This window comes from Lampris incognitus, chromosome 1 (genome assembly GCF_029633865.1).
Source record: "Lampris incognitus isolate fLamInc1 chromosome 1, fLamInc1.hap2, whole genome shotgun sequence".
Taxonomy (NCBI): domain Eukaryota; kingdom Metazoa; phylum Chordata; class Actinopteri; order Lampriformes; family Lampridae; genus Lampris; species Lampris incognitus.
The window spans coordinates 113180626-113205924 of NC_079211.1; the positions used below are offsets into that span (position 1 = coordinate 113180626).

A 25299-nucleotide genomic window follows, 5' to 3' on the forward strand; every position below is an offset into this window, starting at 1 on the left:
AAACATTTAAGACACATCAGCTAAGATCACAATTCATTTACATACACAGCTAACACCTGCTATTACAGTTTTTATTGGCACTAGAATTAATACTTTTTATGCACTGCTCAAAACCTTCATAAAAAAACAATAAAAAGGGGTATTTGGTTTGTAAACTTACACTTATGTATATAGAATTTAGCTAGAATAATCAATAGATTTATGATATATGCGCTTTCCTCAAATTTATTGTCATAGGCAAAGAATCTGAAAATAACACACTCATAAAACAATGCAAAATCCATGTATAAGGTGTCGCTAATACATTTTGAAACATCTTTCCATAGGGTCCTAGAACGGTCCACCTTCCCGAGACACCAATGTAGCGAATTCGGGGGCCAATCCGGTAACCGCCGCAGCCAGGACACGAACTGGGATCTCCCGCACGAGTTACTGAGGGAAGACACAATCTTCTCTCAGTTACTCGTCAGTCCAATAGGAGTGTTTTAAATCGTGTATCCAATGAGAAGTTGACATAGGCAGGGCTAGAATGAGCGCGAGTATTCAGTGCATGATTGCATTTCATGCAAAGAAATCAGGACCAAGCAGGCAAAAATTCAAAGTTGAATATAAAACGATTCTTTCATCAAGCGAAACAAAGTTTAAGAATTTAACGTGTTTGCGATCACAGCAGGTCTGTCATTTCTGTTAAAGGTGGGATAGGCAACTTTATTTTAGTGTTATTTGTAAAAATGTCATATCACCGTTACAGTGATGAGTAATTCAAATGATGTGAGAGAAAATCAAGCCACTGAGTTTAACCCTGCATCAGTAGTGTGATGAGTCTGCAGTGATGTTGTCGGCCCGTTTCCTGACTGCAGATGTATAAGGTGGTGGTGCAAATTCATGTTTGCAGCAGCCTCACCCAGTACCGGTGTGGAAAGATGGTGGCGCAAATTCACATTTGCGGCGGCCTCACCCAATATCATCCATGCAGTGTCTTTGTCCACATCTGCATCCAAGTTTATCTTCGTTTGATGACTAGGAGAGCTGGCGCTGGATCAGCTTGGAGAGCTTGGTCTGCTGCATGCCGTGGACCCAGGGACCACAGCCCTGCCCAGAGCTGCGCCTGAAGAGGTAACACTGAGGGCGGTCTGACAGGACGCAGAAGCGAGGCACGCTAAGCTAACTGCTAGCCCATGCAGACCGGCAGTTCCGATAACACCGAGGGCAGTCTGGCAGCAGCCTCGACTAGCCTTGACTGTGTTTTTAGTGTTGTTGTGTGGAGTGTGGGGAGGTGTTGAAAGTGTCTGGCTGGAAGCGCTAGCGTTGGATCAGCTGAGGGAGCCTGGTCTGCTGCGTCCGATGGGCCCAAGGACCACGGCCCTGCCCGGAGTTGTGCCCAAAGAGGAAACACCAAAGGCAGTCTGACAGGACGCAGAAGCGGGGCAGGCTAAGCTAACTGCTAGCCCATGCAGAGTGGCAGTTCCGACAGTCATCCTGGCCGGCGATTGTTCTCCTGGACAGTGATGTTTTTGTTTAGTTTGGATAAATGTGTTAGCTTGGATTTTGGATATATGTGTTCTTGTATTTTTTGGATGTGTGTTTTTGTCTTTGTGTTGAACTGCTGTGGGCTGGGGAAAACGATGTTTTATTTCATTCTGTGTGCGCAAGTGCATGAAATGAAATGACAAAGTGTTCCTGATTCCTGAAGTCCTCAGTGGAGGGCAGGTTGGCACCAGTGAGTTTCTCTGCAGACTTAACTGTCCATTGTAGTCTATCCCTGTCCTGTTTGGTGGGCGATCCAAACCAGACAGTGGTGGATGTACAGAGGACAGACTGGATTATTGCAGTGTAGAACTGAATCGGTAGTTCCTAAGGCAGGTTGAACTTCCTGAGCTGGTAGAGAAAGTACATCCTCTGCTGGGCCTTTTTGATGATTGTGACTATGTTGGATGCCCACCTTAAATCCTGGGAGATTGTGGAACCCAGAAATCTGTAGGTTTTCACCATAGACACTGCTGTTGAGTATGGTGTGGGGGCAGTGTTGGGGGGCTCCTCCTGAAGTCCACTGTCATCTCCACAGTTTTTAGCGTGTTAAGTTCCAGGTTGTTATGACCACACATGAGGGGCCATTTGTTCAACCTCCCATCTATATGCAGACTTGCCACCATCCTGGATAAGGCCAATGATGGTTGTGCCATCCACAAACTTCAGGAGTTTAACAGACGGGTCACCTAAGGTGTAGTCATTTGTATAGAGGGAGAAGAGTAGAGGGGAGAGCACACATCCCTGGGGGGGGGGGCAGTGCTGATTGCCCAGGTACTAGATGTGATTTTCCCCAGCTTCACCAGCTGCCTCCTGCCTGTCTGGAAGTTTTTAATCCACTGGCAGATGGGGGCTGGTACAATGAGCTGGCTGAGTTTCGAGTGGAACATATCTGTGGCGGTAGTTTGGAATGCTAAGCTGAAGTCCAAAAACAGGACCCTTGCGTATGTCCCTGTGGGGAGTTGAGGTGTTGAACGATGTAGTGGAACCCCATGTTGACTGCATCCTCCACTGACCTGTTAGCTTAGAATCATAAATACTTTATTTCAATTTATTTATTTGTTTTGTTCAGTAGGCAAACTGCAAGCGGTCGAGCAGGGGCATGTGATTTCCTTCAGGTGGGCCAACACCAGTCTCTCGAAGGATTTCATGACAACAGAAGTTGGGGCAATGGGCCTGTAGTCATTTAATCTTGTGATACGGTGTTTCTTGGGTGTGTGTGTGTGTGTGTGTGTGTGTGTGTGTGTGTGTGTGTGTGTGTGTGTGTGTGTGTCCAGCCATCCATTATGCAACCACTTATCCTGCTCTCAGGGGGTCGCGGGGATATATATATAATATATGTGTGGTTGTGTATGAGTATAACATTGTCAGTATCCTATTCAAGAACATTATTGTTATTATTAATAACAATAACGTTCTATTATTATTAGACTATCTTAACTTCGTTATATATGCGTCTTGCTGACTGTTCCATTTCAGTCTTCAGTCGGGTCTTAATGGCAGGGATGTGGTCTGCACCGATGTACTGTGTTTTGAACCTCAGGTTCACAATTGATGTGATGTCCAAAAGCTCTTGGGTGTCAGGATTGCTACATTTGTCATTGAGGTATCCCAGGACCTTGGTTTTTACTCAAACTAGACAGGTCAGTGTCCTCATCATCTTCAGTCAGGACTGATGTGGCCAGAAGATGGAGAACTGGCTTGAGGTAGGAGATGCTGCTGTACTGCTCTCCAGAAAGAGAATTAGTAAATTCCCGGAGAGGATGGAGCACCTGGCAACTGGACTCTACCACGTCAATATCCTGCCAAGTCGGGACGAGGGGACATGCATTTCGATCGCCTGACAATACCTGGCATATGTCCTTGGTGTTTTCCGACACTCTTGCAATCATCATTTCTTTGGATCCCCATCTTGTTGGACACTCAGTTATGAGGGTGTGCTCAGGAAGATTGAGCTCCCTCTGTGCCTCAGTGATTGCTGCCTTCTTCCAACTGTAGGAGAAGTGCCTCACCAGCTTCTTGCACAGCCCTGTTGGTCTTGACATTGTCATCTTTCACTGCATTTTCTGAAAGAAATTTTAAAAAATTAATTTGTGTACTTTATACTATTTAAATTGTGTTACTAGGCCATCAAAAGCACACACACACACACACACAGCTACATTAGAAAGCAGACTTAATCTTTCATTCAACCATTCTGTTCTTATTTCATATTCTCTTACTCTCTCCATCTTGCTCACACACTTTCAAACACACAAAAATACTGAAAACAACTTAACAATGGCAAGATAGGTGGCCGAAACACTGGAGCCTAGTCCACTTGTTAAGCTGCGCTGCCTTCACCATGTTCGATGCATTGTCCACCGTTAGACAGACATGTTTTTCTTCATCGAGGTCCCAACTGACTAGCCCCTCTCTCAGGCTGACTTCAATGTTCTCCCTGTGTGGTCGTCTGGGAAGTAAGCAGTCTGAGGACAGAGAGCTTTGGGGTCAAATTCTTCATTGATGAAATGCACAGTCAGACTCTGATAATGCTCCGCTGTATGGCTTGACCACATGCCTGTGGTAGTAGTGAAAAACTCCGCTGTTTTTAACTCCTCTGCAACTCTGCATGTCTTTTATAGCTCCGGTATAGCAACCTGGCTAAAATGTGTGGGATGGCATGCTGTACAGTTTATCCAGTGTCTTTACCAAAGCCCATAAACTCGGCCTTAGTCACCATGTTGAGGGGCATCATATGAACTCTGTCACCTGAGTAATTTTGCGGTGCCATTTTGAATCTCATTCATATGGAGATATACTCTCGAACATTTCAGTCAGTGATCCCTGCCGGGTGGTATTAGGCCTACTTGACATGCTGGTGGTTGGGTTTTAGCCATGCAATTGTCATATATGGCCTTGTGATGCTTTCTTAAATGCTGGAACAGGTTTGTAGTCTTTCCTTATTTCAATTTCAAGGAGTTGGCAACCCTAAGCCATGGTAGCAAGACACATTCTGCACAATACTTGAATGTGCAGCATCTTCTTTCCTAAATCCAAAAGAGGTACAGACAACCGACGTACTGCTCCTCTTTAACACTAAAGTCCCCTCTTCAGTGTTCAGTTCTGATGAGGCCATGTTCACAATATAGTAACATTACTGTTAGAATCAAAGCGTAGTGTGGCAAGTTGTTTTCTTAATTTACTGCTCTCACTCGCATGTCAGGTGAGCGTAGGGTAGCGCATGTGTACATGAACCCCAAATGGCCAGGTGCTTCCGAACCCTCTGATTGGTTAGATTATGTAACATAAAAAAACACTTTTAATTGTAGCCTTTGCAATTTGAAAATTGTGTTCTATTTCATTGCAATTTCGGTTTGAATTCGATCCTGTATTTTTTCTGATAGCTCTGTCTGCCTGGAGGAGTTGCAATTGCGGCACACAAAGTATACTGTCCAGTATATGCTCACTAAGCCAGGTTTCAGTGAGAAACAAGGCCGCAGATCTGAAAAAGTCTTGAGTTTTTTCCATTTATGAGTAGGAGTTCATTCATCTTGTTGGCCAGAGAGCGGACATTCGCCAGGTGGTTTGACCAAAGCGCAGTTCTAAAGCCCCGCTTTCGCAGTTTAACGAGCGCTCTGGCTGGCTTACCCCTTTGGCGTCTTCGCGATAGTTCGCACAGGGCTGTACCAGTCAAGAGCTCTGCAAGACTTTTCTTTAAAACGTTCTGTTAAAGTTGGAAAAAAAAACTCTTCAGTTTGTCCAGTGGACAGTTGGATGCTTAAATGTTCTTTCCTGCTGTATGTTATCAGTGAGTGGGCGCTGTAAAATAAACAAACAAAACCAGAATAAGTACAAGAGAGTGCAGAACCGGGGCTACTGTCCGAGACGACATCCTGATGTTAATCCAGATGGAATGTGGAGATAGAATGTACGGTTTAAGGAGACCAGACAGGTATGATGGGGCAAGCCCATTCAGGATTTTACAAGTTAGCAGAAGCACCTTGAAGTCTGATCTAACGTGGATAGGAAGCCAATGAAGGGAGGCAAGAATTTGTGTAATATGGTAAAATTTTCTAGTTTGAGTTAGGATTCTAGCTGCAGCATTTTGAACCATCTGAAGACTTTTTGTACTAGCATGTGGCAGACCTAAAAACAGAACATTACAGTAATCAAGCCTGAATGAAACAAATTCATATATTAATGTCTCTGTGTCAGTCATAGACAGGAAAGACCGAATTTTAGCTATATTTTGTAATTGAAAAAAGGCGGTTTTCTTTAATGTGCTTATCAAAGGAAAGGCTGGGATCAAACGTAACACCAAGAATTTTGGCTGCCATATTTTGTGACATCACAAGAGTTCTCAATGGTTACTTAATCAAATTGGTGTCTGTGTCTAACAGGGCCAACGGCTAGCATGTCAATTTTATTCCGAATTTAAAAGCAGAAAATTTAATAACATCCAATCTTTCACAGCAGCCAAGCAGGCCTCTAAATTTGTCATTTGAGTATGATCATCGGCCCTTATAGGCACATACATCATCAACATAGCAATGGAAATGTATTCCATGACTGTGTATAATTTGGCCAAGAGCTGAAATATAAAGAGAGAAAAGTAGAGGGCCAAGAACTGATCCCTGAGTTATGCCATTTTAACGTCAGAGAATTTTGATGTAATAATATTATAGCAGACATAATGTGTTCTTCCACATCAAGTAGCTTTAAGCCAAGAGAGAGCTAAGCCAGAGACACTAAAATTACAATTTATTTTATCTAATAGTATACAGTGATCAATGGTGTCAGAGGCTGCATTAAGGTCCTGTAATTGAAGCACAGAGGTGGAATCAGAGTCCATCGCAAATCGAAGATCATTTACTTTCCTGGTCAGAGCAGTTTCAGTGGAGTGACAGGCCCTGAAAGCTGAGTTAAAAGGTTCATATAGATGGTTTTCTTCTGTATTGGTCGAAAATTGTTGATACACAACTCTCTCTAGTACTAATTGAAGAGAAGTGGATGAAAGGAACGTTTTTCCTTAATAAAATTGCTACTACCCCCCCTTGTTTTAATGCTAAAATTTGCTTGATATATTTGGTCTACCCAACTGATCTTGAGTCTCCCCATAGCGCTATGTTTAATATCTGTTTCTTGTAAAACATTATATCTACTGCTAAAGACGTCAGATGTGCAAATGCTTTGGCTTTTTTTAATAACATGACCCAATCCTCTCACGTTCCAGCGCAAGATTTTATAGCCTCTCCCTGCATGTTGCAGATATATTATGCGTTATCGCCTAGTCTTTTTAAACAACGTGAACGCTTGCTGTCAAAAAAGAAACAGTACGTTATTCTTATGCAAACTGGTGCAAGAAGAAAAAGAAATATAAAAACCTTAAACAATACCTCCCCATCCCACCACAGCTGGGTATCTACCCCAAATATAGTACTTATTGCCTCTTGCCATCCCTTAAACTTGCAGTTCTCAATACCACATCCCACAGAATTGTAAGGCTTCCCCAATACACAAACACTAATAAACATCATATTGAATGGATATTAACACTGACATTTCTAAATACGACCTCCACCTCATTGTGGAGTTATAATGACAACCATCCCTGTAAGAAAAACTACTGAAATAGATAATAGTAAAAGGGGAAAAAAAGTCACATTGACCTAAGGCTGGGGGAGATATTTCACAGCTAGACACTACTGGTCTCTTCACATCTGAACAGTGTTAAACACATAATAATAATAATCAAATAGAAACCTGCTAAAGCCATTGGTTTTCTGATAAACGCAACATTAAGTAGAAAACGTTCTGATATACACTCACAACATTAGGTAGAAAACTGAAATGGCATTCGAAATGTTAAACTCACAACACAGTGTAGCAATTTGGAATCGTCCCCCATTTAAGAGTACATCACCAATATTCAAACTGCTAGAGCAGCGGTGGCTAACCATGTGCCATATAGAGCCACATGTATGTAGGTTTTCATTCCAACCAAACTCCACACCAGGTGATTTCACTGATTCATTCTTCCTCTTTGGTTGAAGGGTTGCTAATCAGTGAAATCACCTGGTGTGGAGTTAGGCTAGAATGAAAAACTGCATACACATGGCTCTCCATGGCACATGGTGAGCCACCCCTGTGCTAGAGGGTCTACGTGCCAGTCTCTAGCGAGTGATTGGTAGGGTTGTTGGATGAAATGTTGACGTTGTCCATTCTGGGTGGCCGTGGGAGCTTTCTTGTTAGAGCTTTGATTCCTCTGGAGTGCAAAGGTGAAGCTAGAAATCGTGGTGTAATCATAGACAGTGATCTAAATTTTAAGAGCCACATCAATCATCTCACAAGATCAGCCTTCTACCATCTTAAAAACGTTTCAAAACTAATGGGCTTTCTATCATTATCAGATTGTGAGAAATTAATCCATGCATCTATAACAAGTAGACTAGACTACTACAATGGACTATTCACCGGCCTCCCAAAATCAGTTGTGCGCCAACTACAATTAATTCAAAATGCGGCAGCATGTGTTCACACCAGAACTAAAAAGTATGAGCACATTACACCTGTTCTTAGATCTCTGCATTGGTTCCCTGTTAAAACTAGAATTGATTTTAAAATTCTTTTAATTGTATACAAAGCGCTAAATGGCCTTGTACCACGCTATATAAAAGATATGTTAATTCCTTATAAACCAGCAAGAACGCTCAGGTCCAATGGCAGTGGTCTTTTAACCAACCCTCATGCTAGGTCTAGAGCAGGGGAAGCTGCATTTTCTATTTATGCCCCAAGTAGGTGGAACGCCCTGCCTGAGGACCTGAGAGAGGCCCCCACACTGGACACATTTGAAAGCAGGTTAAAAACCTTACTTTTTATAACAGCCTACAGCTAAATTCATAGTGTGTGTGTGTTTTATATATTTTGCTATTTTTATATATTCTGCTCTGTTGTTACTTTTAATTGATCAGTGTTTATGGCACGTTTATTTATTTTACTAACTCAGTTTTAAACTTGTTTGTACTTTTATAAAACTTGCCTGTACTTTTATTTATTTATTTAGTTTTTGTGGGGGGGGTTATTGATTTCATTGTTTTATTGTGCGAAGCTCTTTGTGATTTGTGTTACATTTGTTTGCATGAAGTGCTATACAAATAAAATCTGATTGATTGATTCCCTCCCATGATGGCTAATTCCTCATAGGTTCTTCCAAGAGACGTCGGAATGATGATACAAGTTCGCAGGCCTGCTGAGGTGTGACTAGCCGTTTCTTGCCCTCGTTCTTGATCCTGATGAACAATCTGGATGGGTAGTAAAGAGCAGGTTTCAAGTAAAGGTTATAATGCTCCCTCATAATGTCTTGGTATTCCGTCCGCTGCTCCAGAACATTGGGGCTGTAACCCTCGTATTTGTATTGGAGTGCCTCAGTACTGAAGTTTTTCCCTCATCCTGCGGGATTTGCGGATCACCTTGTCGTGGATCTGGAACTTATGAAGGTAGATAAGAACTGATCTGGGTTTCAGCTTAGACGACAGGGCATGATGGGGGCGATCTAATTCCTGAGGCGATGAAAGATCCTGCTGACCCAGGACCTCGACCAGGAGACCAGAAAATAATTCCGTAGGCCAGGGGCCTTTGACTGCCTCAGGTAAACCTGTGATACGTGTGTTGTTCCTGTGGCTTCATCCCTCCAGGTCCATAGCCTTTGCCTTTAGCTTAGCAATGTTGTTGACTCAGGCTGAGCAGGTTGCCTCCAAGGCCACAATGCATTTGCTGGATGCATTGGTGTTTTGACTCGAGGGACAGAATTCATTACTCTTGGTCTTCTTCAAAAGAGTATATTGTATCCAGCTTTGTCTCGAGGATTGAGAATGGCGATGTGAATTCAGTTGACAGGGCTGCTCTGTGTTCCTGTAGCATGGTATCTAAGGTATCCATGTCAGCACCAATAGCAAGTGTTCTGTCCTTTTTAGTATCGTCTTTTCTTGAATATTTGTTAGATTTTGAAGACATTTTCCAGTGCAAGTCATTGTTAGTGATTTACTGTAAGGTTGATTTGAATAGAATGATTAAAGTTGGGCTAAAAAGATTGAATTATTCTAAAACAAGGTTGAGCGTGGAGCATGTGCATCTAATCCATGTTCACAGCCTCACTGGGGTGGGGGGGCTATCTATTTTATGTTCTCCGACAGTTTGGCTTCGGTGACACTTTCATTTCTTGGGTCAGATTGTTATATACTTCGACTTTGGCCTCAGAACAAATGATACACAGTCATCATACTTGCCTCTCCAGTGTTGGACACTAAAAGGGTGCCCACTATCCCCATTGCTTTTCACATTGGTAATGGACCCCCTGGCAAGCTCAATTCGGCACTTACAGATATTAAGGGGCTTTTTCGAGCAAACCAGGAACATAAAATCTCATATGCAGATGATGCCCCTCTCTATGTATCTGATCCTCTCTCGCCCTTCCGCATATCCTCAACAACTCTGAAAGAATTTGGTAGATTCTTGGGCCATAAACTCAACCTTGATAAAAGTGAGCTCTTACTAATTACCACTGCTGCCAGCCAAATGTATTTTTGTTCTCCATTATTTAAAATAAAAAATAATAAATTGAGTTATATTAGTATATCTGTTACGAAATCTCACCCTCAACTACTAAAGCCCAATCCTCATTGGAGCTTCAAGTATTTAGGATAGAGACAGGGTCACTGCACTAATTTTGATTTTGATTGTTTTTTACATATACGTGTATATATGTGTGTATATATATATATTTCATTAATCCCCATGGGGAAATTCTGGGCTGCATTTAACCCATCCTAACTGTGTAGCTAGGAGCAGTGGGCAGCTGCCGTGCAGCGCCCGGGGACCAACTCCAGTTCGTCTTGCCATGCCTCGGTCGGGGGCACAGACGGGAGTATTAACCCTAACATGCATATATTTCTGATGCTACTTTGTGCCTCGGTTTTTTTAGACTTGGAGTTTTAGATTAGGTCATATTAAAGTTGAATAATTACATTTAAGCAAGTGCAGCCAAGAAAAAAAGCAGAAATGGAAATTGAGCAGAGGGGACATGAAACATAGAAACAACACGACCAGAGTGTTGAAACAGATCTAAATACTGTGTAGCGAATATGTGTAATAATTTGTTTGTATATGTTGTTTTGATAGTAGTAATAGATCTTGTTTTGGTATCTTATTCTGCCATGTTCATCTTGATTGACCAAACTGCTGATTTTTCTTCCTGTTGTAGGGTTACACCTCTTTCTGGAATGACTGCATTTCCTCAGGTCTGCGTGGATGTATGCTCATTGAACTTGCTCTCAGAGGACGGCTGCAGCTGGAGGCCTGCGGCATGAGAAGAAAAAGCCTCTTGGCCAGAAAGGTAGGGCAGGCTGGATGTGTTTCTATTAGGGCAAAGCATCCCAAGTTAGTGCTTCTTGAAAAACCAGACAAACACATCTGTATTAATGAGCACAAATGTTCGGACTTTTGGTGTCAACTTTCACCTTAATATCACTGGAGGAATCAATTTTATTGTTGCATTTCTTGAAGCCCGTAGCTATCACTGTGATTTCAGCTATATTTAGAATTTTGCATAACAGCAGTGCACAATACCTTCGTGCCTATACCTATTGCAAATTTCCATGTGAACTGGACTTAACACAGAGTTTGAAAGGCTGGGCTCAAACGTAACACCAAGATTTTTGGCTGCCACACTTTGTGAAATCACAGAGTTCTCGATTGTTGTTATTATTACTTGATCAAATTGGTGTCTTTGTCTAGCAGGGCCAACGACCAGCATCTGTTTTATCCGAATTCAAAAGCAAGAAATTTAATGACATCCAATCTTTTACAGCAGCCAAGCAGGCCTCTAAATTAGTCATTTTGAGTATAATCATCAGCGCTTATAGGCACATACAGCAGAGTATCATCTGCAAAGGCAATAGAAATTTATTTCGTGACCACATATAATCTGGCCAAGAGGCCAAATATAAAGAGAGAAAAGTAGAGGGCTGAGAACCGAGCCCTGAGGTATGTCATATTTAATGTCAGAGAATTTCGATGTAATATTATAGCAGACACACTGTGTTCCTCTCGATAAGTAGGACTTAGAGAGAGCTAAGCCAGAACCACCAAAATTACAATCATCCTGTCTAATAGTTTCCAGTGATCAATGGTGTCAAAAGCTGCACTGAGGTCCAGTAGTAGAAGCACAAAGGTGGAATCGGAGTCCATAGCAAGTAGATCGTTCACCATTCTGGTCAGATTAAATGTTCATATAGATGATTTTCTTGTATTTGGGTCAAAAGATGTTGATACACAACTCTCTGTAGTACTTCAGAAAAGAAGGGAAGATTAGAGATTGATCGATAGTTACTAAGAGACCCTGGATAAAGGTGCAGTTTCTTAAGTAGAAATTTGACCACAAGAGTTCTTAAAACTGCTGGGACCTTTGCCAGTAGTAAGTGATAAATTCTTCTTTTTTGAGATAAATACACTACCGTTCAAAAGTTTGGGATCACCCAAGCAATTTTGTGTTTTCCATGAAAAGTCACACTTATTCACCACCATATGTTGTGAAATGAATAGAAAATAGAGTCAAGACATTGACAAGGTTAGAAATAATGATTTGTATTTGAAATAAGATTTTTTTTACATCAAACTTTGCTTTCGTCAAAGAATCCTCCATTTGCAGCAATTACAGCATTGCAGACCTTTGGCATTCTAGCTGTTAATTTGTTGAGGTAATCTGGAGAAATTGCACCCCACGCTTCCAGAAGCAGCTCCCACAAGTTGGATTGGTTGGATGGGCATTTCTTTGAGCAGATTGAGTTTCTGGAGCATCACATTTGTGGGGTCAATTAAACGCTCAAAATGGCCAGAAAAAGAGAACTTTCATCTGAAACTCGACAGTCTATTCTTGTTCTTAGAAATGAAGGCTATTCCATGCGAGAAATTGCTAAGAAATTGAAGATTTCCTACACCGGTGTGTACTACTCCCTTCAGAGGACAGCACAAACAGGCTCTAACCAGAGTAGAAAAAGAAGTGGGAGGCCGCGTTGCACAACTGAGCAAGAAGATAAGTACATTAGAGTCTCTAGTTTGAGAAACAGACGCCTCACAGGTCCCCAACTGGCATCTTCATTAAATAGTACCTGTTAGAGCCTGTTTGTGCTGTCCTCTGAAGGGAGTAGTACACACCGGTGTAGGAAATCTTCAATTTCTTAGCAATTTCTCGCATGGAATAGCCTTCATTTCTAAGAACAAGAATAGACTGTCGAGTTTCAGATGAAAGTTCTCTTTTTCTGGCCATTTTGAGCGTTTAATTGACCCCACAAATGTGATGCTCCAGAAACTCAATCTGCTCAAAGAAATGCCCATCCAACCAATCCAACTTGTGGGAGCTGCTTCTGGAAGCGTGGGGTGCAATTTCTCCAGATTACCTCAACAAATTAACAGCTAGAATGCCAAAGGTCTGCAATGCTGTAATTGCTGCAAATGGAGGATTCTTTGACGAAAGCAAAGTTTGATGTAAAAAAAATCTTATTTCAAATACAAATCATTATTTCTAACCTTGTCAATGTCTTGACTCTATTTTCTATTCATTTCACAACATATGGTGGTGAATAAGTATGACTTTTCATGGAAAACACGAAATTGTTTGGGTGATCCCAAACTTTTGAACGGTAGTGTACATCTGAGACATCAGCTAGCATCTGGTGGGAGGCATTTAAAGCTTACATTAGGGGCCAAATTATTTATTACATGAGTTCCAGATCGAAAAGACTCAATCAAAAAATGAATCTATTGGATTCCAAAATGAAAATTGCCCAGGAGAGGAAAATGTTTCAAGATGGCTCTCGAACATTCACCAGGAATTGTTACTATTAAGGTCTCAGTACAACGAGATGTCTGCTTCTAAGGCGGAAGTGAGACTTCTGAGGCTCAAACAGACATTTTTTGATCAGGGGGAAAAACCATAGCCTGGAGGATTAAACAGTTGCAAACTGAGAGAGCCATTACAACAATACAGAAGGAAGATGGAACATATACAATAGAACCTCTAGAAATAGATAATGCTTTCAAACTTTTTTATGAAAAACTGTATAGCTCTGACAACTCAATAAATCTGGATTCTATAAAATAATTCCTGGACGGCCTTGCCATTCCTGTCATTCCAGAGGGACAGAGTGAAGGGCTTGGGGCGGAGTTGACATTGGAGGAGATATCTGGTGCAGTAGATTGTATGAAACCCGGGAAAGCTGCAAGGCCAGATGGCCTACCCATAGACATATACAAGAAATTTAAAGCAAAACTACAACTCCCTTTACTAGAGATGTTTTATGAATCATTCCAAAATGGCTCTCTCCCACCACAATTAAGAGGCGCTTTAATAACATTGCTTCCAAAACCAGGGAAGCCCAGTGACAAATGTGAGAACATGAGACCAATAAGCTTATTAAATTCAGATGTAAAAATATTATGTAAAATTTTAGCTAACAGACTTCAGGATAAAATACCAGGAATGGTCACAAATGATCAGAATGGATTTGTACAAGGTCGGCAGGGGTTCCACAATGTTAGAAGTGTGCTAAACATTTTGTATAGCCAAAAGGGGGCGCCAGATACAACTCTACTCTCCTTGGACGCTACAAAGGCCTTGGACAGGGTCAAATGGCCGTATCTTTTCGAAGTTCTTAGACGTTTCGGATGCGGAGAAACTTCTGTAAATGGGTAGAACTGCTTTATGATAATCCTACTGCTGAAGTGTTGACCAACAACTTGGTATCTAACCTAATTAATATTCGCTGAGGGTGTCGTCAAGGTTGTCTGCTGTCCCCCCTACTGTTTATTCTTGCTATCGAACCCTTTGCAATAGCGGTGAGGGCGCATCCCAAAATTTCAGGTATAACCATAGGGGAGGTGGAACATCGTATCGCGCTTTACGCGGATGGCGTGATCCTGTTCATCGATAATCTAGATAAATCTATTGACGAAATTTTAAAATTGATGAAAGCTTTTGGTAAAATATCTGGTTATAGATCAATCAATCAAAATCTTCAATTTTATTACTTAATTCGGAAGAAAGAGACAATCCTATCCCCCAGGTGTCTACCTTTAATATAACAAACTGCTTTACATACCTAGGCATACAAATTGTACGTAATGTAGAGGAAGTGGTGAGGAGGAATTATGATTCCCTCATGGATTCTGTATCTAACTCAATCCATAGGTGGATGCCCCTGCCAATTTCTTTAATTGGAAGAATTAATGCTCTAAAAATGAATGTACTACCGAATATACTTTACTTGCTTCAAAACCTCCCTCTACCCCCTCCTTCTGACTTATTCTTAAAATTGAGGAAGTTCTTTTCCAAATTTATATGGAACAACAGGCGCCCCAGACTCTGGTTATCTTTACTATAGTTACCTTATGACAGAGGGGGGCTCCAGTGCCCTAATCCTCTTTGGTACTACTGGGCTGCTCAGCGGATAGTATCATGTTTTACTATACAACTAAAGTTTTTCCTAAATGGATGGAGATGGAATCTCATTTGCTTAGGGTACCGCTCCCTATGTATATATACTCAGCAAATTTGAAAAAACTAAGAAAACAAACACCTAACCCCATTGTACGGAACATGATACATGTCTGGAACGAGGTGCGAATATATTTGGGTGAAACACAGCCTTTATCTTGTTTCTGCCCAATATGGGGTAATAATAGCTTTATTCTTGGCAGGTCTGATGCTGGTTTCAAAATCTGGGCCGATAAAGGAATATTAAAGGTTGAAGGCCTATTTAATCCAGAGGATAAAAGTCTCATGTCATTTGAAAATTTGTCTAATAAATATGATATCCCACGTAAGCATTTTTTTAAATACTTACAACTCAGAAATTTCATTACAAAAACTCAAAACCACTCATTGATCCAACCACCTCTCTCCCCTCTGGATATAGTGTTGTCAAGAGACAGTCTTGGGAAGAATATTATAACCAGTTTCTATGACATGCTTCTATGTAGTTCGCCTGAGTCCTCCGAAAAGAGGCTTATGGCATGGAGAGAAGACTTACAGAGGATATTTTGATTGAGGAATGGAGGGATGCATGCATGGGAGGTCAAAAACAAACGGCCAACACTCGCCTGAAACATCTGCAGTATAACTGGTTAATGAGGACATATATTACTCCAGTTAAATTAAACAAATTCAATAGTAATTTACCAGATGATTGTACTAAGTGTGAGCAGGCAAAAGGGACTCTATGGCATTGTATGTGGCAATGTGAAAAGATACAAATGTTTTGGGGAGAGGTGAGACTCATGATAGAAGAGATCTTAGCAATAAAACTGACCCAGGAGACCAAATTATTTGTCCTTGGTGTGTATCCAAATGGGCATTATATACAGGAAAGTGAGAAAATCTTTGTTTGTTACAAGCAAAATGATTAATAGCTCACTCATGGAAGAACGTTAATAGGCCACGAATAAGTCAATGGCTTAGGGACATGTCTTTAACCCAACCCCTGGAGAAAATCACCTGTATACTAAAAGATAAATAGAACATATTTAAAAAGACATGGGGCCCGTTTATACATTTTATTCAATATAAAGACCTGGGAAATATTTTAGATGAACCAGAAGATGAATGGGGGGGGGGGGGGGTGAGCCTGCAAAGTGATTGTTTTTTGTTTTTTTCAAGGTGATGTATTTGGACCATTGGCTACCCATATAGAATGTAGGAGAAATTGTATAGGAAAAGAGAAACTTGGTTCTGTGTTATGGTTTTCCTTTATTGTTGTTTTAGTATTTTTTTATACATATTTGTTATTGGAATGTATCTTTCAGAAATTGTTTGATATTTCATATGCTGTATACTAAGCTTAGGTACACAGATGCACTGTGTGTATTACATTTCCTTTTTGCTTTTGTTCCCAGACGGTATTATTGTAATGCACATTGTTTTTGTTGTTATTATTCAAAAATCAATAAAATATATTGATATAAGTAAGTGATAAATTAACAATGTCCAGCATTGTAGGTCCAAGGAAAGGCCAGAGGCCTTTAAAAAGTTTGGTTCAAGTAGGCAAGTAGTTGGTTCAGAAGCTGACCCAAGTTTAGTCAAAATATCAAAGAGATAATCCATCCGTCCATCCATTATCCAAACCGCTTATCCTGCTGTCAGGGTCGTGGGGATGCTGGAGCCTATCCCAGCAGTCACTGGGTGGCAGGCGGGGAGACACCCTGGACAGGCCACTGGGCCATAATCTCAGTCTGTAATAACGGTTTATCAGGGACTCATTGTATAGATATGAATTTGGTAAGACAGGATCTGCAGGAGTAGCTGGAGTTGAAGAACTAATTTTGTTTAAGATCTCATCAACCTTATTGCAGAAAAAGTATAGAAACTCATTGGCCGTGAATGGTGAGCAGCTAATAGACGGCTACTTTTTAGTAAATTTAGCTACAGTGTCAAAGAGAAATCTGGAATTATGTTTATTAAAACTTATTAGGTGAGAGCGATACGCTGCTTTCACAGCAGATAAAGTATTGTATTTCAATAAACACTCATGCCAAGATAGGTAAAAAAAAAACTTGCAATTTTGATTTTCACTATTTTCATTCGAGTCTCCTGCAGGACCGCTTAAGAGCACATGTCTCGTCACTAAACCAGGGTGAAGGCCTCTTTAGTCGCCTATAGTCGCCTAGCTCTGGTAATGAGGTGCAACTGAATCAAGACTAGAGAGGGCCACATTTAAGTCACTAGTGAGATTTCTAACAGTCTGTCCTTACAGTGAAATGAGCCAAGACGTCAGCCAGCTGCTGGCCAAATGCAGCTACAGTGGATGGACCAATGACATTCACTGTAGCTGCAAGGACAGGCCAATAATGCTTGAACTTTAATGAGAAAATGATCTGACACAGCAGATGTGGTTGACAAGACAGCTAGATCAGAAACAGCTATCCCTTTAGATAAAACAAACTCAACGGTGTTATGTATTGAGTAAACTCTTGAACAAACTGAGCGAACCCAAAAGTATCAAAAGTGCCAGAAAGGCTTTACTAAGATGATCACCAGCCTTATTCAGATGAATATTGAAATCACCAAGAATTAAGGCCCAAACATACTCTAGCGGAACGTACGCAGAGTGGACTCCGCCGGACTAAAAGCGGACGTCCGTAAGCCCTGTACGCGCAAAGCTTAGATTTTACGACCGCGATGAGTCCGCGCCGCGCACCAGTGTCACACAAAAGACTGCTCGGCATGTATTTTTCACATCGACCTCCAATAAATGTGACACCGATCTGCATTTTGAAAGTATTCTGAAGTATTTAAAGTGTTTATGTTCGTCAAGACTTCGCTTGTCCCTCACCAACATGGCAAACTCCCCTTCCTGGTCTCTTGTGGCATTTAGTGGCCGTACATACCACCGTCTCTTCAGTTTATTTTCTTGTAAAGCCAGCAGGCAGAGCACCTCTTCCTCAGTGTCGGGCGCCATGACAGAAGAGTGTAAACAACGTGCAAGAATTGTGGGTAATGTAGTGTTTCACGGACAGTTTTACAGGAAACTACAATGCGGAATTGCGCTCGACTATGGAAGCCCAAATGACTGCGGACATTCCTCGCGGAGTCCGCTCCGCGTATGTTCCGCCCAAGTATGTTTGGGCCTTTAGAATCTCATCAGAATGAGTAACAAGACCAGAGCTAAATTCTCCAAATTCTTCGAGAAATAGTGAGTAGTGCTAAGAGGTCGATAGCCTGTTCGTGGTTTAGGGAGATGGACTTTGAATAAGAGCCTCAAAAGATTTGAATTTAGATTAAAATATTAAGGTGACACCCCACCTTGTTTATTTGCCTGAGCTACATAAGCATAATAGTCAGGTGGGGAAGCTTAATTTAAGGGAAGGAAAGGTTTCAGCCATGTTTCACATAACCCAATTATATCAAAACTATGTTCAAAAATCAGGTCATTTATTAGTAAGGCTTTGGTAGACACTGATCTGATATTTATGAAACTAAAAAAAAAATGTTTTTTTTCCCCTCCCTTTTTCTCCCCAATTGTACTTGGCCAATTACCCTGTTTTCCGAGCTGTCGTGGTTGCTGCCCCACCCCCTCTGCCGATCCGGGGAGGGCTGCAGTCTACCATGTCTCCTCCGATACATGTGGCGTCGCCAGCTGCTTCTTTTCACCTGACAGTAAGGAGGTTTACCAGGGTGATGTAGCGCGTGGGAGGATCATGCTATTCCCCCCAGTTCCCCCTCCCCCCTGAACAGGTGCCCCAACCGACCAACCAGAGGAGGCGCTAGTGCAGCGACCAGGACACATACCCACATCCGGCTTCCCTCCCGCAGACACGTCCAATTGTGTCTGTAGGGATGCCTGACCAAGCTGGAGGTAAAACGGAGATTCGAACCGGAGAGCTCCGTGTTGGTAGGCAACAGAATAGACCGCTACACTACCCGGACACCCAGTGATACCAAATTTAAGCGTGCTGAAGTGATCAGTGGGAGCCAGAACTTTAGAGCTACCAATAGATGAAATATTAATTGGAATTAAGACACCTTGTATTATTAGTTAACAATTTTGAACCCCTACATTTTGAACAGCATGTGGTCATACTTTTGATAACATTAGATGTTTTGTTTTGTTCTGTAGATTATTGGGTGCTTATAGACCAAGCTGTCAGTCTGGTAATCTAGACTATGAGAAATTCTCTGACTAAACATATTAACTAAACTAGTTGACTCCACATCCACACTAGGTTTAAACCTAGTAGGCTTTCTAATCACCTGCAGCCTGCTGAATGATAAGGCCATAGTGCCAAACTAAACATAGACAGCTACTATCTGTATTGCTAGAAAAAAGAGTGGCACCATCCCCAGTAGGGTGAATGCCGTCTGCTTCCAGCTCACCCCCTCCCCACCCAGGGGACAGGCCCACCACATCTCCTCCATTCCTCCTCCACTCCCATCTTTTACACCAATCCCCCCTCATCTCTTGGAGACAGACCCACACCACAAGCCAGCACTGTGGACCAACACCTTGCCTTCACAACCAGCCTAGTGGGGAAGCAGCTTGCCAGGATTAACGTAAACAAGACCAGAGGTGTTCCGGCACCTCTTCAACCTCTCGCTGAGGCTGGGGAAGGTGCCCCAGTCACCTGTAAATGCTGTTATTGTGAAGTGGAAATGGCAAGGAACAACAACAGCTCAGCTGCAAAGCTGTTGGTCACACAAACTCACAGAATGGGACTGCCGAGTACTGAAAGCGTGCAGTTATATGTATGCCATACATATGCTCTGGATTTGCACCCAATTACTCTTCAGATCTACTGACAACATAATTGCCTCGTTGCAACTTGAGGTTCTCAGCCAAGGTTCTGCTGGCTATTCCACATTCTAGGCATAGGACCAAGGGTGACGGGGCTTTTTCTTTTAGGGGCCCCACACTCTGGAACTACCTCCCTGAGGACATCGTACTGGCGAGCTCCTTACCCTCTTTTAAATCCCTCTCAAAAGCATATTTTTGTAAGTATGCTTATACCTTAACCCTGCTGGTTATTCCCAGGTCTCGGTTTGTTACAAAGGGTGATCGGGCTTTTGCTGGTAGAGCCCCCACACTATGGAACTCTCTTCCTGTCGAACTAAGACTAACCAAGTCTCTAGCTTCTTTTAAATCTTGTGTTAAAATTTTTCTTTTTATGAACGCTTTTACAAATGTTTGATATCTGTTTTTTTTATTTATACTGTTTTTATTTTCACTCTTACTTATTTGGTCTTGTTTTTTGCTTTTTTTTTAAAACTCTTATTTTTGCCTTGTCTGGTTTTATTTCTTTGTAAAGCACTTTGTAACATTGTTTTAGAATAGTGCTATATAAATAAAGTTTTTTATTATTATTATACAGGATTTGTGGTTTCAATTTTTTATTTGTTCATCTCATTTTATTACTATTTATCTATTGATTACTGATTATTTTAATCATTTTACTTTTCCTTATGCAGCTCCTCTTGCTTTTATATTTCCTCTTTATATTTCCTTCTCAATGTTGTATAACTTAAACTTTCTAAATTGTTTTTACCATTGTTTATCGTGTTTTATTTTGTCTTGTAAATCACTTTGTAACTTTGTTTTGAAAGGTGCTATATAAATAAAGTTTATTATTTTTGTTATTATGTGTGAGTTCATTACCGCTGCAGCAAGTCGTAGGCAATCAGCCAGCATAGCGACATTTTGAAGCGCTTGCACTGTATAGATATAAGTATGAAACGAATGCCGGAGCAAAGCATCCATTTTCAAGAGCTCTTAGTAAAGCCTGTAGAGTGAGAAACATTTTTGGAGTCAATCCAATTGAATTCCGTGCAATCCTCTGATGTGAGGTATTTTGTCTGTGCTTTGCATTTATTCTTTCTCACCTCATCCAGCTGACTGTAACTTGCTGTTTGCTGTCATTGTTTTTCATGGCCAGGTGATTTGTAAGTCAGACGCCCCGACAGGAGATGTGCTTCTTGATGAAGCCCTGAAACACATAAAAGAGACCCAGCCACCAGAGACGGTGCAAAGTTGGATTGAGCTCCTCAGTGGTGAGTATGCTTCTCCCACAGCCACCAGTGTTCATGCACTGAACCAGTCATAATGGAAATAATCGTCTTGCATTTCTAGTTCTCCAACAAAACCTTGTCTTGATAACATAATTGGTGCCACTCCAGCAATCAGTTTTCTCAAATGTATTCATTTGAAAAGCAAAACCTGGTGTTGCCAAGTAACAACAGGAATGAGTTGAGTGCAAAGTGGTCATGGGGCAATGTTAAGGGATTTTTGTTATGGTTGAGAATACCATGTAGGCTACCTTGTTGGGACTGCTGGTAAAGAGTCCCATTTGTTTAGCACTTAAAATGCAGGAGTCAGATTTAAGCAAAATGTCATGTTGTGCATGGGGCAACTAAGCTCATTCTGAGGCCGTCCCTAAAAAGTTGATGTTGTCCAACACAAAGCTGAGCCAAACCACCACAGGGAGGGCATCATACTTTTATTTACAGCAGTAAACAGTGTTTGTCATGTGTTTTGTAATTGAATCAAGCAACAAAGTAATGGTCTATATACATATAGGTGTGTGTGTGTGTTTGTGTGTGTGATATAAAAATCTCTCCCCCTCACCCTTTTTCAGGTGGTGTGTGTCTTCCTCAAGCTCGGGTCCTCTACCAAAGGCCTGAGACTTTGAGGGTCTGCGCAATATCTTACCTGTTCCTAGGACTGCACTCCTCTGGACAGAGACCTCAGATGTTCCTGGAATTTGCTGGAGCCACTCTCCCTTTTTGTGTGGGGGTGGGGGGTCACAGCCCCAAGTGCTCCAATTACCACTGGGACTACTTTGGATTTCACCTTCCACATCAGATCTAGTTCTTCCTTCAGCCCTTGGTATTTCTGTAGCTTCTCATTGTCTTTCTTCCTGATGTTGCCGTCACTCGGGAATGCTACATCGATCACTGCTGCTGTCTTCTGTTCCTTGTCGACCACTACTGCTTCTCAGTCTGGAACTTGAAGTCCCACAGGATCTTAGCTCTGCTGTTCTCAACCACCTTTGGCAGTGTCTCCCATTTGGACTTGGAGACTTCCAGTCTGTATTTAGTACAGATATTCCTGTACACTATTCCAGCCAATTATGCCTTTCAGGGTACGCTTTCCCTGCTAGCATTTTACACCCTGCTACTAAGTGCTGGACTACCTCAGGGGTGTCTTTGCACAGCCTGCATCTTGGGTCTTGGCTGGTGTGGTAGACCCCTGACTCAACCGATCTGGTCCTGAGTTCCTGTTCTTGTGCTGCTACGATCACAGCCTCTGTGCTGTCCTTCAGTCCAGCCTTTTCTAGCCACTGTTAGGATTTCTCTATCAGCTATGTCATCTATCTGTCAGTGGTACATCCCATGGAGGGGCGTGATCTTCCACAATACCTCCTCTTCTTCTTCCTCCACACTCTGTCTTCTGCTGCCTAAGTTACTCACTCGGCAGTTTGTCTTGGGGGTCCTCTTTCTGATGTACTCATTTATTTTCCTTGTTTCATCCTGGATAGTCGCCCTGACACTCACTAACCCTCAGCCCTCATCTTTTCACTTATCATACAGTCTGAGGCTGCTGGACTTTGGGTGGAACCCTCTATGCATTGTGAGGAGTTTCCTTGTCCTGATATCTATGGTGTTTATCTCCTCCTTTGGCCAGCTTATTATTCCAGCTGGGTATCTGATGACTGGTGGGGCATATGTGTTGATGGCTTAGATCTTATTCCTCCCATTGAGCTGGCTCCTCAGGACCTGCCTCAATCTGGAGGTATTTGGCTGTAGTTGACATCATTGCTGCCTTCTTGTGGTTTCCATTTGCCTGTGGAATTCCCATGTACTTGTAACTGTCCTGCATGTCTGTTATCCTGCCATCTGGTAATTCAACCCCTTCAGTGCTCACCACCCTTCTTCTTTTTGCCACCATTCAACCGCACTTGTTCAGTCTGAATGACATCCTGATGTCGTCGCTGTAGATCCTGGTGAGGTGGATCACCAAGTCAATGTGTCACACATTTCTGGCATACAACTTGATGTCATCCATGTATAGGAGGTGGCTGATGGTAACTCTGCTTCTGAACCTGTATCCATATCCACTCTTTGTGATGAACTGACTGAGGGGGGTTCAGGCCTATGCAGAACAGCAATGGGGATAGTGCATCACCTTGGTATATAGTGTGGCGGCTGCACATAAGAACTTGAGACATTCACCTTAATGTTCTGCGGGCCCTTTAAGAGTTGAGGTTAGATGGGCCTCGCGAGATGAGAGTTCCAGGGGTGTGGTTTTTGGGGAAAATGGTTAACTGGGAGCTGGTTAACACACTACATGCTTGTGTACCCTGTTTTTGGTGGAAGGATAAAAACGACCTGGCAAGGGTCTTAAAAGAGAAACCGTCTCATTGTCTCTTCATTCCTGCACTCCCACAATTGGTGACCCTGCACGTTGATTTCCACCATGTCAGTAGACGAAGGTACCAGTGCTGCCATTTTCAGTGAGGCTAACACAGCTGGCCATGGCGTTAGCATATACGCCGTGGCGCTAACATTGCCCAAATTCTGGCAGAACAGCCCAAGGTCATGGTTCCGGCACATCGAGGCCCAGTTCCAACTCCGGGTAATCACCAATGACAACACAAAGTATTATTATGTGTTAGTGGCATTGGATTTTTCAACATCTGCCTGGGCTCTTGGCTTACTTGATGACCCTCTGACGATGGGAAAGTATGACACCATCAGAGCCTTTCTGTTGAAATCCTTAAGGCTGTCAGAGATGGAGAAGGCTGACCGGGTTCTGTCGCTTAATGGCCTCAGCGACAGAAAGCCGTCACCCCTGATGGAAATTATGTTAGCCATTTTGGGCTCGGCTAATCCCGCTTTCCTCTTCATCCATGTTTTCCTACGACAACTTTCAGCGCCTGTGCAGACCACCCTGGCCAGTTCACCGCTCCCTGACACCAAGGACTACCGTGCGCTGGCAGCAGAGGCAGACAAGATTTTCCTTGCCCACCGGCAGCAGTATGTGCATGTGCTGCTACTCTCCCAGGCCTCACCACCACCGCCTGGGGACACGGCAGTTCACTGCGGCAGCGGCGAACACCTGCCAACAACACGACACAGGCCCAGTCTATGCACGCACACGTCATCTCGACCTGGCCAAGCCTGCCATCGCCAGAGAGGAGTTCGCTGCTATGGAATGCCTCAGCATCGTGCGCTGCTCTGAGAGCCCATGAGCCCCCCCCCCCGCACATGATAATGAAGGCTGATGGCAGTCGGCACCCATGTAGCGATAACCGCCACCTCAACAGTGCCACAACCTCCAACCACTACCCTGTCCCGCATATTCTAGATTTCTCCACCCACCTGGCAGGGACTACCATTTTTCTCCAAGGTGGACTTGGTGTGGGGCTACCACCAGGTGCCGGTCCACCCTCAGGATGTGCCGAAAACAGCAGTCATTGCGCTGTTTGGACTCTTCGAGTTCCTGCGGATGCCCTTCAGCCTCAAGGGAGCCGCGCAGATGTTCCAGCGGCTGATGGACTCTGTGCTGTGGGACATGCCATTCTTGTTCATGTACTTGGATGACATCCTCGTAGCTAGCACATCCGCGGAGAATCACCTGGCCTACCTCCAGCAGCTGTTCAAGTGGCTCAGCGAACATGGGCCCATCATCAACCCAGCCAAGTGCCAATTCGGCCGGCATCCATAGACTTCCACGGACACTGAATCACCAAGGAAGGAGCAGTCCCACTTCCTGCCAAGGTGAACACCTTGGCCAACTTTCTGCGCTTCAGGACCGTGAAGTCCCTGCAGGAATTCCTGGGGATGGTAAACTTTTATAACAGGTTCATTCCCCAGGGGCTCACATTATGCGGCCACTATATGAGACCCTGCGGGGTAGTAACCCCAAAGGTGCAGTAGACTGGTCCCCAGAGACAGACAAGGCCCTTGAGGATGCTAAGGCTGTGCTGGCTAATGCCACCTTGTTGGCACACCCATTGCCCACTGCCCCGGTTGCGATCATGACTGATACATCTGACTACGCTGTAGGAGCAGTGTACAAGCAGTGGGTGGGTGGGGCCTGGCAGCCGCTTGCCTTCGTCAGTCGCAAGCTACATGACGATGATGGGAAGTACAGTACTTTCGACCGGGAGATCCTGGGCTGTTCCTCACCATCCGGCACTTCAGGTTCCTACTGGAGGGCCACCGTTTCACCGCGTATGTGGACCACA

General features: G+C 42.9%; 1 protein-coding gene across 1 annotated transcript in view; it reads left to right on the plus strand.

The window, feature by feature from the left end:
• Nucleotides 1-25299, plus strand: part of golph3a (golgi phosphoprotein 3a) — a 33986-nt gene that overhangs the window by 1873 nt on the left and 6814 nt on the right. The window contains exons 2-3 of the mRNA XM_056281523.1: nucleotides 10769-10900; nucleotides 20986-21100. Of these exons, the coding sequence (XP_056137498.1) occupies nucleotides 10769-10900; nucleotides 20986-21100 (247 nt within the window). The remainder of the gene's footprint in view (nucleotides 1-10768; nucleotides 10901-20985; nucleotides 21101-25299) is intronic.